The sequence below is a fragment of the Nylanderia fulva genome, unplaced genomic scaffold (genome assembly GCF_048542155.1).
Source record: "Nylanderia fulva isolate GAGA-0341 unplaced genomic scaffold, ASM4854215v1 Scaffold19, whole genome shotgun sequence".
Taxonomy (NCBI): domain Eukaryota; kingdom Metazoa; phylum Arthropoda; class Insecta; order Hymenoptera; family Formicidae; genus Nylanderia; species Nylanderia fulva.
This window is the reverse complement of record NW_028190161.1, coordinates 3,955,765-3,971,100: the sequence shown is the minus strand read 5'-3', so window position 1 is coordinate 3,971,100 and position 15,336 is coordinate 3,955,765. Positions and strand designations below refer to the sequence as shown.

At 28.2% G+C, this 15,336-nt stretch overlaps 4 protein-coding genes and 1 long non-coding RNA gene across 10 annotated transcripts; 2 read left to right on the top strand and 3 right to left on the bottom strand.

Moving 5' to 3' along the window:
* Positions 1–4,910: 4,910 nt before the first annotated feature.
* Positions 4,911–6,133, bottom strand: LOC114939348 (uncharacterized). Its single transcript, XM_029313617.2, has 2 exons — positions 5,660–6,133; positions 4,911–5,562 (listed from the first exon to the last, which is right to left on the bottom strand). Exons 1-2 carry the CDS (start codon positions 5,878–5,880, stop codon positions 4,965–4,967), a joined length of 819 nt encoding a protein of 272 aa, XP_029169450.1. The 5' UTR covers positions 5,881–6,133; the 3' UTR covers positions 4,911–4,964.
* ubl (Ubiquitin-like protein 5) lies at positions 5,188–6,971 on the top strand. 2 transcript variants are annotated; one of them, XM_029313638.2, is made up of 3 exons: positions 5,188–6,293; positions 6,389–6,611; positions 6,748–6,971. In XM_029313638.2, the coding sequence occupies exons 2-3, from the start codon at positions 6,434–6,436 to the stop codon at positions 6,789–6,791; spliced, it is 222 nt and encodes a 73-aa protein (XP_029169471.1). In that variant the 5' UTR covers positions 5,188–6,293; positions 6,389–6,433; the 3' UTR covers positions 6,792–6,971. The 2 variants fall into 2 exon arrangements, with proteins under 2 accessions (XP_029169471.1, XP_029169463.1); XM_029313630.2 differs by having other exon boundaries at positions 5,191–6,293; positions 6,404–6,611.
* On the bottom strand, positions 6,844–13,197 carry Uck (Uridine-cytidine kinase). 5 transcript variants are annotated; one of them, XR_003821218.2, is made up of 6 exons: positions 12,833–13,196; positions 11,951–12,207; positions 11,582–11,727; positions 11,365–11,541; positions 9,741–9,934; positions 7,621–7,685 (listed from the first exon to the last, which is right to left on the bottom strand). XR_003821218.2 is itself a non-coding variant. In XM_029313594.2 (5 exons), exons 1-5 carry the CDS (start codon positions 12,959–12,961, stop codon positions 7,567–7,569), a joined length of 828 nt encoding a protein of 275 aa, XP_029169427.1. In that variant the 5' UTR covers positions 12,962–13,197; the 3' UTR covers positions 6,844–7,566. The 5 variants fall into 5 exon arrangements, 4 of the variants coding, with proteins under 4 accessions (XP_029169427.1, XP_029169438.1, XP_029169420.1 ...); XM_029313594.2 differs by lacking the exon at positions 9,741–9,934 and having other exon boundaries at positions 6,844–7,685; positions 12,833–13,197; XM_029313605.2 differs by lacking the exon at positions 9,741–9,934 and having other exon boundaries at positions 6,844–7,685; positions 11,365–11,511; positions 12,833–13,194.
* A 460-nt stretch (positions 13,198–13,657) lies between these two features.
* UQCR-6.4 (Ubiquinol-cytochrome c reductase 6.4 kDa subunit) lies at positions 13,658–14,269 on the top strand. Its single transcript, XM_029313684.2, has 2 exons — positions 13,658–13,818; positions 14,073–14,269. Exons 1-2 carry the CDS (start codon positions 13,772–13,774, stop codon positions 14,185–14,187), a joined length of 162 nt encoding a protein of 53 aa, XP_029169517.1. The 5' UTR covers positions 13,658–13,771; the 3' UTR covers positions 14,188–14,269.
* On the bottom strand, positions 14,267–15,170 carry LOC114939398 (uncharacterized). The gene is made up of 3 exons (XR_003821237.2): positions 14,988–15,170; positions 14,558–14,650; positions 14,267–14,464 (listed from the first exon to the last, which is right to left on the bottom strand). It is a non-coding gene; the product is annotated as an uncharacterized LOC114939398 (long non-coding RNA).
* Positions 15,171–15,336: the final 166 nt, after the last annotated feature.

The window sequence follows — 15,336 nt, the reverse complement described above, 5'->3', positions numbered from 1 at the left end:
GTGATTAATTGGCGTAGTGATAAATTTCTACAAGAGAATAAGGAGCCTTTAAATTCTTAATGTAAAAAATTTCAAGTAATTTTCTTTAATAAAATTTAATTAAAAAATTTAATTAAAAAATTTTTGAACACTGTGTTATATCACATTTAAAATCGTGATTATTTCAATAAAAAAACATTTTATGTGTAAAAAATATATTTTTTATATTTAATAAATTTTATATATATATATGCATATATGTAAAATATTCTCTCTCACTCTCTCTCTCTCTCTCTCTCTCACACACACACACACACACACACACACACAACGGGGGCCAAATCTCTCAAATTGGTCTCATGATCAATTAGCCTGGATTCGCACCAGGGGCAAAGTCTGTTGGTAATGTCAAACGAATTTAGCCTGGACTTGCACCAGGGGCAAAGTCTTTTGGTCGAGTCTACGAAATTTAGCACGGACTCGAACCAGGGGCAAAGTCTTTTGGTTCAAGTCTACGAAATTTAGCACGGACTCGAACCAGGGGCAAAGTGTGTCGGTAAGGGGCAAAGTCTATCGCACGAAGATGGCGGTCTCTTCTTTAGGCAGGCCTTTGGCGATCTGTCTATTAATCTGTGGTGTTATATGCTATGTAGAAATCAGAATTTCGTAGTGATATTTTGTGGTTATATTTTATCGACGGTACATAATTTAGGAAATTTTTAATGATAGAGAATTTTATTATATATATTTAATTTTGACACAGATTAATAGACAGATCGCCAAAGGCCTGCCTAAAGAAGAGACCGCCATCTTCGTGCGATAGACTTTGCCCCTTACCGACACACTTTGCCCCTGGTTCGAGTCCGTGCTAGATTTCGTAGACTTGAACCAAAAGACTTTGCCCCTGGTTCGAGTCCGTGCTAAATTTCGTAGACTCGACCAAAAGACTTTGCCCCTGGTGCAAGTCCAGGCTAAATTCGTTTGACATTACCAACAGACTTTGCCCCTGGTGCGAATCCAGGCTAATTGATCATGAGACCAATTTGAGAGATTTGGCCCCCGTTGTACGTGTGTGTGTGTGTGTGTGTGAGAGAGAGAGAGAGAGAGAGAGAGAGAGAGAGAGAGAGAGAGAATATTTTACATATATGCATATATATATATATAAAATTTATTAAATATAAAAAATATATTTTTTACACATAAAATGTTTTTTTATTGAAATAATCACGATTTTAAATGTGATATAACACAGTGTTCAAAAATTTTTTAATTAAATTTTTTAATTAAATTTTATTAAAGAAAATTACTTGAAATTTTTTACATTAAGAATTTAAAGGCTCCTTATTCTCTTGTAGAAATTTATCACTACGCCAATTAATCACTTATTTTGAGTATTTGAAATACTATAATATACAGTAATTTAAGTATTCGAAATAAAAGTGATTAATTACTCGAAATAAGTGATAAATTGGCGTTACTAGTAATAAATTTCTATAAGGGTTGAAATAAAGTATAAGAGATAAATAGGCTATATGTGAGCTGTATGCGAAATGTGAGATGTAAGACACATATTGAAATTTAATTTTTCGATATAACTTTCAAAAATGTACACAAGGTACAAAAAATTTGCTTGGACATTTGTAAGACTTAAAATTGGGATTAATTCTCAATTCTATTAATTAAATTTCGATATAACACACCTTACATCCGCGCACGGCTCACATATAGCCCATTTATTAGTGCAATTTTTAAGTTCCTTATTTTTCAAAGTTCACCTTTTTACGTTATCAAATATTTTTACGTTTTCAAGAATTTTATATTTTTACTTACCGCAGTTTCTTATCCAAATGTAAAATCTTTTATCGCAGTCTATAAAAAATTGAAACAATTTACAATTTTATGATATAATATTATTATTATTACAATTTCTATATATATGCACATCTGTTAAATATCGTGATTTATTTCACATTATTATTATCTATTTTAATAAAAAAAAAAACAAAAACACTTGCAACAATCAAAAATAAACCGCCTGCCGCGAACGGAAAATGCCAAGAAAGCACGCAATTTCCGCGAATCTCGTAATTTTTTTGAGAAATCAACAATTTCAACGAAATTGTAAATTCTTCAAATCACTGCACAAGTATAATTCACAATAATAATTTTCAGTAACTACGATAAAAAATCGTATACTGAAAACCGTAAACGAAAGTGCAATGGGAGTAAGAGTAAAGTCTGCGATAAAATTAATTGGCAATAGAAAATTAATAATTTTCAAATAGAAAAATTTTGAAATTACCGAGTATTTACAAATAATAAAGTAAAAATATTAAATAATTTATGTTTTCGAATTTTGCTCGCGGAGAGGATCTTTAAAACAAGATTTTTAGAAGAGAGGACCTTTAAAATATAAACAGGCAAAAACGTTGGAAAAATTAAAGCGCGCGTTTAAACAGATAAACGCAATGAAATAAATACGCAATTGTTTTTACTTATCGCTGTAAGCTCACAAGCTTCTGACGTGCTAAACACTTTTATATAATATATACAAGGTGTCCGGTAACTAACGGACCAATGATTAAGGGCGGATTCTCTGGCCAATTTGGAGACGATTTTTCCTTAGCAAAAATGTTGAGAAGTCAATAATTTTCGAGTTATAAGCGATTGAAAAAAATAGGTTTTTTGAAAACTAAACGTTTTGGAGTTAAAAGTCTAACATAATTACATTCTTCAGTTAATTTCAGGTAGAGTTTACTATAATAAAATTTTAATTTAAGGCTTAGTTATAAAGATACATAATGACAAAGATTGGAAAGTTGTAAAAAATGATGACCTTTTTCGACATTTTCGCTGAGGAAAAATCGTTCCCAAATTGACCAAAGAATCCATTTGTAATCATTGGTCTGTTAGTTACCGGACACCCTGTATATTGGACACGAGTTTCGTTTGTTTCAGATTCTCGAGAGTTGAAGTAGGAACATACGAGTATCATATATCGTTTGTGACTTGCCGAATGAAAGCAAGACAGAGAGCGAACGAGATGATGAGCTTAATAGCTCATAATGTTATAAATAAATAAATAAAAAATTATAACCTGACCTACTAGTTATTGAATCTTTTTTTAATAAAATGTTTCATTATTATTATCATCTAAGTCTAAGTCGTTTAATTACTTTTTAGTTTTTTAATAATTAATTTAATTTATTCTAGTCATTTTTATATGAGAAAAATAATATCACGTATACGTTTTATAATGAATTAATATATTTCGGGAACCGAATTATATATTCTTAATAATATAAAAGTGTTCAAAAATTATATTTGACTTTTAATTTTAATTATTTTATAGCAAAGAGTTCCGAAATCTCTTACACACATAATGGGGATTTTTTTCATCCATATAATTCGCAATTAAGTATAAATGTTAATTATTAATTTTAATAAAATAAAAATAAAAATTAAAGGTCAAATATAATTTTTAAACACAAATATATTAAATTAATTATAAAACGTATACCCATGATAGTATTTTTCTCGTACAAAAATAATTAGAGTAAATTAAATTAATCATAAAAGATTAAAAATTAATTAAAGAATTTAAACTTATATTTTATATAATAATAATAAAACATTTTATTACGTCAAACTGTCGTGAAATAATTAAATAAAATTTGCTAATTACGTCTAAGTTAAGTTTTCTAAGCTTATAAAACATTTTATCAAAATACAGATTCAATAACTATAAGTACCTGTTATATATATACTTATATTTATTGAATCTGTTTTTTTATAAAATGTTTTATTATTATCATATATAATATAAATTATTTAATTATTTTTTAATTTTTTTATGAGTAATTTAATTTGTTCTAGTTATTTTTGTACGAGAAAAATACTATCACGGGTATACGTTTTATAACGAATTAAATATATTTATGTTCAAAAATTATATTTGACCTTTAATTTTAATTTTGTATTTTATTAAAATTAATAATTAACATATATACTTAATTGCGAATTATATGGATGAACAAAATCCCTATTATGTGTGTAAGAGATTTCGGAACTCTTTGCTAAAATAATTAAAATTAAAAGTCAAATATAATTTTTGAACACTTTTATATTATTAAAAATATATAATTCGACTCTCGAAATATATTAATTCATTATAAAACGTATACGTATTAGTAATTTTCACATATTAAAATGATTAGAATAAATTAAATTAATTATTAAAAAACTAAAAATTAATTAAACGACTTAGACTTAGATGATAATAATAATGAAACATTTATTAAAAAATAATTATAATAGGTCATGTTAAAATTTTATTTATTTATAACATCATAAAATTCTGTCCTTTCCGAAATACGCGAACGCTACGAAAAGATAAATCTCGTACATGCCGCCGGACGAGTTCATGAGCATGAGACGCTCTTATCTTGGGAACGTATTAATAGTTACTGCATTGACCACTACTACGATATGGCGCTGAAATCAGTGAGAAATGCTGGTCTCTCCTTCATCCAGACCTTTGGCGATCTGTCTATTAATCTGTGATTTTGATAATGTCGACAAGAATACCTATATCTGTATATATATATATATAAAATAAACAGGTATATATTATACATACCTGTTTAAAAAATTTAAAATGACCTTCGCATGACTTTCACAAAAGTGACAAAGATCAAAGATCAAAATATAAATATTCAATGCTGCACTATTCAAAGCTCTGCAACTTTTGTTTAAAAGATTTGTCTAAAAATTCAGTTTTTTATATATCAGGGCATTACATTATTATTATCTATCTTGTAATGTTGAATCTTTTATTTTAATAAAAAGACTTAACTTTATATATATATATATATATAACTTTTTAAATCAGAAGACATGCATTTTTTTCTTTCTTTATATTTTTTTAACAATAATTTTATTTATAAACCAATAAAACAAAGAAAAACTATCGCTTACAAAAATAATCAAGGTTTATGTATTAATTGTAATAATATTTCTAGAATCTCTTGTTTCTGTTTAGATACAGAAATTCTTTGTCTCCTCTCTTCAATTTCTAATTCAAGTCTCGCCTCGCGTTCCTTTTTTTCCATTCTAAACTTTTCTTCCTCAAGTTGAATTCTCCTCTCCTCTAAATGAAATTGTTTTTCTTGAAATTCCACCTCTTTTTTATGTCTTTCTTGTAGAAATTGTAACGTTGACTTCTTCACTGTGTCGTGACGCATTTTATTCCTTATGGGACCACCTGTTCTCGATGGCGATGTGGCTGGCGATCGCAATGGGCTCACTGAGGTCAGCAGAATCGACGACGATGACGAAGATGATGAAGTTGGTGATGGTAAAGCAATTGGTAACAATGTCGAAGATGGGATACACGAAGGTATGCATGTTGTCATTGTTGGTTCCTGTATTATTACCTCTAAAGTATCAGAAATGTTCTCCAAGGTTACCTCTCTTGTCTGCGCTCTCGATTTTTGTACATTGATGCATCTGAATTCTCTTTGCAAGTCTTGTACTTGCTGCAAAAGTCGCTCTTTTTCATTATACTGTTCCTCAGTTCCCGATCTGTAAATCAACATGTAGAATAAGTGTCTCAATGAAAAGTAGCGAATAAAAAATTGCATTAATGTATTATATTTAAAATTATTAATTGCTTGCTTACTTTCTCAAGTGCGTGTGGCCTTCTCTCGACCAAATTTTTAACAGATGATCAACGTGTTCCTTGACGCAACGTAGACTGAAGTTCTTTTGCGTCGCGTTCACGACATGCTGGGCAACGGCCTTCCACCTGTCACTTTCCTCGTACGGATTCTGTCGCAAGACTTCCCGTAAAAGTATCAAGTCTTCCAGAATCGTGAAGCGTAATCGCTCCGGTTTTGCCATGGAATCTGCAATCTAGCGTGCACTATCTCATACGAATAACCTGCTGCACCGAACGTTATTCGCCACACGACAGCGTTTAAGTTTATTGTAGCGAACCACCACGCCTTCCGATATCTTCTCTGTAATAACATAGCAACATGGCATTGTCAAGGGAGAGATATCGTCTCGCGACCGCGACTCCGACAAGCTGATGATGATGATGATAGATATGTTCTTTTTGTTTACACTCGGATTCTTTCTCCTCTCAAGTGCAGAAGATTCTAGGTTTAAATAAAGATATCTTCATTATCGACTGTGAAGCGAGGATAATCGATCGAGTTTTGTTTTTTGCTATACTTATTGTTAACCTCCAATATCAAAAACGCAAAATCTGGCGAAAATTTGGAACCGCGCAAATTTAGTTTGTAGCAAAAGTAAGTGCGCCAACAGGTGAAAGCCTGTCTATTTCAATTACATTAGATAAACACGTGTCCAATATTTTGATATTAATCAAGAGTGTAAATAAAAGTTGATTCTGTTGCAGCGTGTTATCAAACTCCTTGTACGATAGAAAATGTTAGAGATAACATGCAACGACCGTCTCGGTAAAAAGGTTAGAGTAAAATGCAATCCGGATGATACTATAGGGGATCTGAAAAAATTGATTGCCGCTCAAACGGGGACGCATTGGGAGAAGATTGTGTTGAAGAAGTGGTACACTATTTTTAAAGATCACATCAAGCTGCAGGATTGTATCCTTTACTGTGTTAAAATTCAAATCATGTGTGTGTCATGTAACGTACACTAAATTTATTACATTTATTATAATTTTAAACCAAGTAAATTGTTTTATGTAACGTTATCTTTTCCTTAATTGCGCTATTTCAGATGAAATACACGATGGCATGAATTTAGAACTCTATTATCAATAATTTTTATAATAAGTGTAAAATAATATCATACTCGTACATGAAGAGAAAGCTGTTTTCATAATGTAATCATTAAACTTTATATTTTCTTTTTTTAATGCCTAAATATATTATGTACATATTAATATACATTTAAACAATAAAGGATTAATTGTATAAAATATTAAATAATTATATCGTAAACATCAACAAGAGGAAAATAATTTCCATTTTACATTGTGTAGCCCTTCATAAATATTGCTATATATTTTAATAATCTCTAATTAATATTCTACAAATTAATATAGACAACTGTGCTGTGCGCAACAGTATCTTTCATTTGATATTAATGCTTTTCAACATTTACAAATACAGGATGTAATTCAAAAGTGGCAAAGCAAATTGTAGATACATTAATAAACCGAAAGACTCGGACAGGAATTTATTCTGTTAGGTAAATTTAAATTCTTTGTATCCTGCTACAAAATGTAATTTGTTCTTGCAGCTTTGCTACACATTTTGATCATATCCTGTGTTCTCTATACACATCTATTTATGTATAAGCACTCTCACGATTGAAATAATTAACTCATTATTTTAATTCAAATATCACTGCAAAATGCAAACGCTTCTAAGTACCAAAACTATAAAAATTTCTAATAACATTGATCTTGAAATTTCTTATTTTCTGCATAATTAACAGATTATATACATATGAGAAAAAAGATCCGTATCGCGAAAAGAAGCAAAACACGATTGGATCCACAGATCTCTGTGAAGCGCATTAAAATGTTAAAAATTAATGCGGCCTCTTGAACAATCCCTCTATCCTGTTTATTGGACTTTCAGGTTCCAACATTTCCCTACCACGGTTGCTTAAGAAGTCTCTTATGTGCTGCACTATCAGATCTATCGCCACTGCAACAGATCACGTAATATCAGTGTGTAAATAGTAATGCGCATGATATATACGGGGAGTAATAAATTCGTTTATTGGCAATATATCATTGTACATCTTGAAATAATATATCAAAGTGTTTATAGATATCTGGATTATTAATTATTGATATCTTAGGTAGCAATTGTAATCGCATTATGATTACATGTAGTTTATTATGCATAAGACACTTGTGTTCATTATACCATCTTGCAAATACAAATTTTTTTTCTTTTTTTCAATTAACAATGTGCAATAGAATTAGATTTGCCAGAACTCTGTTGACTGTAAATATGCAGAAGAATTGATATCATCTCAATGTGAACGTAATCAATTGTGTAGATATAATTAAAAAGCAAAAATTTTAAGTTAACAAATAAACATACACATAACAAAGAAACACATAAGAGATTGCATTTCTCAGACTTAATAGCTAAAGACTTAAAAGCTGTAGAGAAAGTTGTGCAAATTGTACAGTTCTATTATGAGAGTTACATTAAAGCTCTAGCTTTGAGATTTCTTACAGAAAATACTATTGAAAGGAACTAACAGTTTTGGCATATCTTGTATGTTTATATGTACAAGAATCATTATTATAAAGTGCGATATAGACGAATATTTTTCGAGATACATGAACAAATGAAACTGGATAAATTGACTCAAATAATTATGCTCTATAAAGAATACTTGTATATACTTATATGATTAATTGTAAATATTATGCAAAAATGCAAAATATGTTGATTATTAGAAGTAAAACTTTTATAAAAAGTCTAAAATATATGTATAACTAAAAGACTTAAAGTAATGCCTATATTTATATAGGAAAAAAAATCACAGGCACAATCACACAACATACATACACATTACATATATAGATATATATATGTATATAAATACCTCAAGTATTATGCATATATAAATATATGTACAATTTACATATATACATATATATTCTTTTTTTGCATTATACTTGAAGTGATTATCAAGAAACTTGAGTGATCATAGATGTATGTAATATTAAATAACTTATTCGCAGTGTGATCAAGTTAAAAATAATTGATATAAGAATTTGTTATAAGGAATATTGAATTTCTAATCTTTGAGATTAAAAAATTATTTAAAAAAATTTTTAATTCTGCTTTATACGATTTTTTTTACCTTTATCCCTCTTCTCTAGGGAAATAAAAGATATATTTTTAAAGCAAAGCTCTGTTTCTGTCATATCTTTTGTCTTTTCTTCACGATTATTGCACACATTCTTTAAATACATTACTATAATTTGTATAAAAATGTTGGAAATATTGTATTATTCTTAATAAAATAAATAATAGTATAAAGGATTCAAAGTACTGCTAGAATATATTGAAATAGGAAAAAATAGAAAGATATATATTGAAAAATGTTAAAATCGAATTCTCAATGTTGGAAAATAGTTAAAGAAATTGTTTTCATTGTGGTGTCAATTGGTGTAAATTAATCCTAATTTATACGTATTTCATTGAATATACGATTTCATGCATTTCTTTGATTTATGAGTTATAATTCAAAATTTAAATTCGTATAAAAATGTTCAAACAAGATAAAACATGTAAAAAGCCATTCTCTCCACTATGTAAGAATAAAATATAACTTCTCAAAAATCATGTAAAGACAATGTCTGTTTTCAATGTTTTTAAAAACTAAGATTAATAAAAAAAACATACTTAATCGATAATAATTACGTACAAGTTTGTTGCGAACATATAACACGATAGAAATATATCTCTAAATATATAATTAAATATAAATACTGTTATTTATAAAAATTGATTATTTGTTGCAAGGCGATAGATGTTTCATTATTATGATAAATTTATTACATTAATTTGTTTCTTCTTTTATTTCGTTAACAACTTATGACTTATGTCATGTATTTATTGATCTATTTGTTAAATTATAGAAATATTCGAATTTTTCTGCACTGAAAAGCAGACATTATTTTTACCGGAGTATTTAGAAAGAAAAAAATAGCAGTATTGTGTATTCAGTCATACATAAGGATATGGTGTAGAAAAAAATGCAGTGCTTGACAGAGTAAGCTTATCATGCTTAAGTCATCTGCTGAGTGTGTCGGATGAGGCCGAGGTACGCCTATGCTGGTAGAAGAATGGATGCTGCCCGGATGAGTTTTCGGCCTTTTTCAAACGCAAAATATCCCAGATGTGGTGCACTATTAGGTCTATTGCCACTGCAAACATACAACAACCAGACCATATAGGATTCCCATGAGATACTTCTCTTCTTTCAAGCTTTTGCTTAGAGTTTAAGTAGGTGTAGGTCTGACATCCACAACCACGCCATACCAGGCAGCACCCATGAGGTATGTACATACAGTATTATCTCAGTCACAACAATATTATTTCAGCATTTTTTCTTTTCACTTTATAACACTGAGTTATCCAATGTGTATCAAATGAGTAAGTTCTTCTGATACAATTAATTTTATTTGACATTCGATCTTTGATGTCAAAAATTATTTGTTCATATTCTGTTTCTCTCATTTGTTCTCTCCATCGTTTCTCTTTTGTCTTGAATAAATCACCAAGATTTATGGGATTAAAAAATATAGATTCCCCTGCTGCTTTTACACTTGATAATAGCGAATTGTCCCAAATAAGGTGCATGAAGTGAGATAATACTGTATATAAAAGGCTGAATAAATGATACTAATGAATATAAAAAATAGGATTAAATAAAAATAAATTTGTGTAAATTATATGTATAAAACTCAGCTACATAGTTTGTCATTAACAATTTATATGTAAAGAATTGCATGTGCATCCAAGTTTTATATATATAATTGTACATTCTAGAAAATTACAGTAGCTATATCATCATTGCATACACATTTCTATTTTTTATCATTATTCAGATTATCATTAATCTGATTTAAAATTTCTTAAATTAAACTCTATGTGTGTTGGAGAGGGGGATTATTACTATTATTTATTACATTTGAATTTTAAATTATTGTTTAGTTATTTTACTATAAATATACTGTTGCAAAAAAAATAAATGTAAAAAAATTAATTAGTAATTTAAAAGTATAGAACATTCTTTCTTGTAACTTTTTTGCAAAGATTAAAGTATGATTTTCTTCTTTAATATTTTCATACATTTAAATTATATACACGAAAGTCAAAAATATAATTGGAATTAATAATTTCTTAAAAAGAATAAACTCTTGTAGTTTATCAGATTAGGCAATTTAGACTACCCAAGTCATTAAAAAATAGCCATTTTTATTGCTTTTAACTCAAACTATTAATTTTTTTTTATAAAATCTATATATTTTTCAATCTTTATTTAAAATCTGTAGTTGCAAAGAGTGAGTTTAAATTTAGTTAGTTTAAATTTTGTATAAATCGTAAATATATTTTATAAGCAATAATAATAAAAAATAAATATTTTATATTATATTTTCTGATAGAAAGTTAAAAAAATTAATATCTGATTAATCTTACAACAAACAAAACATATAAGTGCTTCAGTAAAATAAATTAACAAAAAAATTTGTAATATTTTTATATCTAACAAATTCACAAAGAAACCAAACAAATTAATAGTAAGCTACAAAAAATTCCAAATATATTGTGTATGTGTAATAATATGTATTACCTGTATTATCTGCTCCTCTTGGTATTATAACATCTGCAAATTTTTTCGTTGGTAAGCAGAACTCTTCGAAAGCTGGTTTTACAAAGTTCATGTATTGATTTAGGACATAATCCAAATCCCTCCCACGTTCTTTTATATCCCTCGGCACTAAAAAAATTAAAATAGAAGATAGAAGCACTAGAAAATCAAATTATATATTATTATCATAAAAAATTACCTCTCCTTGCAAGCCTGGTATCAGAATCAGTGTCTACAAACAATTTCATGTGAAATAAATCACGGATTTTAGGGAAGTAAAATACCAGTATTCCTTCAAACAGCACCACATCAGCAGGATATATTGTAGTAACTTGATCCTTCATTCTACAATAAATCCATACAAATCATCTTTAATCAAAAACTTAATCTTTATAATTAATCTAAAATTTATTTTATATAAACAAATTTTCAATCTTTATATTTGCATTATTTTTGTAAATAATTTCTTTATTTCTATTAGTAATTTTCTATTTCTATAAATAAATTGTTATGTTGTAGAAGTTTTAGGAACAAATATAAATCAATTAGATATTAAAACAATACATACAAACTGTTTGTCCTATAATCATAAGTTGGTATTTCACACTTGACTCCAGCAAGTATATCTTGCAGTATTTGTAAGATTAGATCATCATCAAATGCATCAGGATGATCAAAATTATACTGTCCTTTCTCAGCTTTTAATTTCTCGGCAGGTGTTAGATTGCGATAAAAACTGTCTTGCGATATACAAACAACCCGACGCTGTTGGTGATCCATATCGACTTGTCCTAATTTCTCCATTATGCGCTTGCATACTGTAGACTGAAACAATCAAAGATTGTTATCATTATACAACCCAAGTTATTTATAGTAATTGCTTTTAACTTAATGCCACAGAAAGTCTGATTAATTAATTATTATATTAACTAAATCTTTGTATTTCATATAAAGTAAAAACGTTTATTTTTTCTTAAAATAATTGAATTTGTCATTTATATTTCAAAATAAAGTTGCACTGTTGTAAGAGCTTTTAAACTTTACAATATTGTTTAAAGTCTAAAGGGTATAAATTACCACTTGCAAAGTTTATAATAATTAGCACAAAAATAGCACACCAGTCTTGTGCAAAAGTTAAAAAAATTTTATCAAATTCTTATTAGAAACACTTTCTGATTAAAAAACATTTTTCAGAAATAAATATTTTTATCGGCTCTCAATATAAAGAATATAAATATGCTGTTTTCTAAGTCGGGCAATAAAGCCAAAGAAACGAGAAAAAACATTTTTGTTTATATCAATATGTAAACTAACGAGAAAAAATTAAATATTAAAATAAAAAATAGAAAAAAAATCCTTAAAAGATAAATCAATACTCGATTTTTAACTGCTATTTTTGTAAGGATCGATTCGATTGATATGTATGTACATTAATTACACGTGTACTTACTTTTCCGCTTGCGGTGCCGCCGGAGACGCCTATTAAAAAGGGCGTCTTGCTTTCGACACCGTTGAGTTTGCCGTTGATACCGAAAGACATTTTTCGCGTAATGGCCACATTTGTTGACATATCTGCCATTGTTGAGGAGAACGAACAAGTAGATTTTGCCGAAAATAAATCCCCGTTAGCAGAACGGACGCATTCGATTTTCAAAAGAGCTAACCGAGAATTTACAATGTGTAAACAAAACAAGAAAAATATTTTAATGGGGAATGCTCACAAATACTCCGCGATCCGTGATATGCTGTACGTCGTAGGCTGTACGTACGCTTTCTCAACTCAATGAGAGGTGAGAGGGAGAGGATAACGAGAATAAGAGAGCCGGCCACGTGTTCGTAAGAAAAAATGGCGCCAAACCCACGCGCTTATTTCAAAAGTCGTATTGAGCAAAGACGGAATGCTTGTGTATTCCTTTGCTTAAATTTGTTTAATATTCTTTTTTTCACAAAAGCAATATTAGGAAAATCGTATTAAATCATAAAAAGAAATACAATAATTTATTTATATATATTATTATCAAATATTAAAATTATTCCAATATTAAAAGTGTTGTACATAGTTTATTATAGTTATAATAATTGTTAATAATTATACTTATTTTGTTATATTTTTAAATTATATTTTCTTGTTGAATTTTTCAATCAGAATGTTCATACAAAGATTTATGTAGATGTGACCGATTTTTCAAAATTTTCAAAAGCCGGAAGCGATGACAGCGTACTCTATAGCAATTATTCTTGAACTAAGTTGCTTTCTACACAAACTTACCCTTCTCTCGCTCTCTCTCTTTTCGGAGTTTATTCTCTTTATAGAGATATATATTTGCATAAAAATAAATTTATTTTTCTCTCTGTGATTATTGCTCGAATCGAGTGATATTTGATAAAAATGGCCCTTCGATTGGGTCCAAAACACATCGAATTAGCTGGAAAGTGGTGAGTTATTCTTTTGGCACTAAGATATAATACATTTTTTGACACTGACAATGGTGTCAGTAGTTAATTTAATAATTTTTCCAAGTTTTATAATACATAATAAAATATGACATGAGATAATGGGCATATGATAAAAGAAAATATTTGTTTATTACAATTTTCAGTATTTTGTTTCTAGGTTGAAGATATATATATATATATAAATATATATGCTTGAAGAGATACACTTTTCTCTTTATGTAACATTTTTTTAGGTTTCCAACTGTAGCAACCTATGGAGCTGGTGCATCACTAGCATTGTTGTATTTTACTGATTGGAAAGCAGTATTGCAATATGTTCCTTTCTACAGAAACAAATTTGAGGAATAGATCACAATAGTCGCATCAATTCTCTGATATAAATTATGTAATAATCCTATTGGAACAATAAAGATTTTATTGTACCATACTATTTACACATTTTTTATTTAAATAAAAATTCTAATACAACGAATGGATCATATAGAATATTAAAACAATATTAATTCGATCTCAACTCTCATTTTGTTCTTGTAAAATTTTTTTCTTCTGTAGCTCGTAAACAATATTTGCATGTTCTTCTGCTTGTGCAGATCTTCGTTTCAAATACCATGGCCGTACATAAATTCTGTCAAAATAAATTCAACTTAAATTTGATATATTTGTGTCATTTGTTGTACGAGTATAATATTGTATCTAATATGCAACAAAATATGCTTACCGAACACATGTTATAATCAAGGCTCCACTGATTACTACAAGTCCAAGTGTGCTAAATTTCTGAATTAACAGATTCTTGGTTTTTACTGGTAGGCTGTAAAATATTTGTTTACAATGTTTATCTTAAAAATCTTAAATACAAAGAAAAATATATAATTTATTCTGAAAGATGAAGCATTTTCTAAACATATTACTTAATAAATAATAGTTGTCTCAAAGGTCGCCAGTAAAATATAAATAAATTTTTTTTATATTACTTAATCTTAATCACTTTTTTATAAAATAATATTGATGTATTAACTGCTATAATTATGAATTCTAATTTGATTAAAAATCATATTAGATAATTGCAAAATATTACTCGATTATCACATAAACCCGGCGTATATAGGTTATGACTAGACGCAAATTTTATCGAGTTACTTGCTTACCTCATTTAACTTATTTTCCTCTTCAAATTGCTCCTTTAAATGTTCCTGTAACGGTTTTTTCCAGTTATAGAAACCGGTGACTGTTCCTAAAATTAATACAACGTAAAATTGATCTTTAGTCAATCCTCGAGGTAACCTAATCCTCATGATAGATTCAGAATACAAATTATACTATATATATGTACATGCTTTTTCTCTAGCGAGTGTATATATATAGTTACTTATTTATACTCTTTTATAAAATTTCGTTTTGAATCGTTTCTATCACGAATTTTTTATGCACCAGTAGCAAATAAGAAACTATATATAGATATATATAAAATTTTATTAAATAAAAATTATTAAGTTA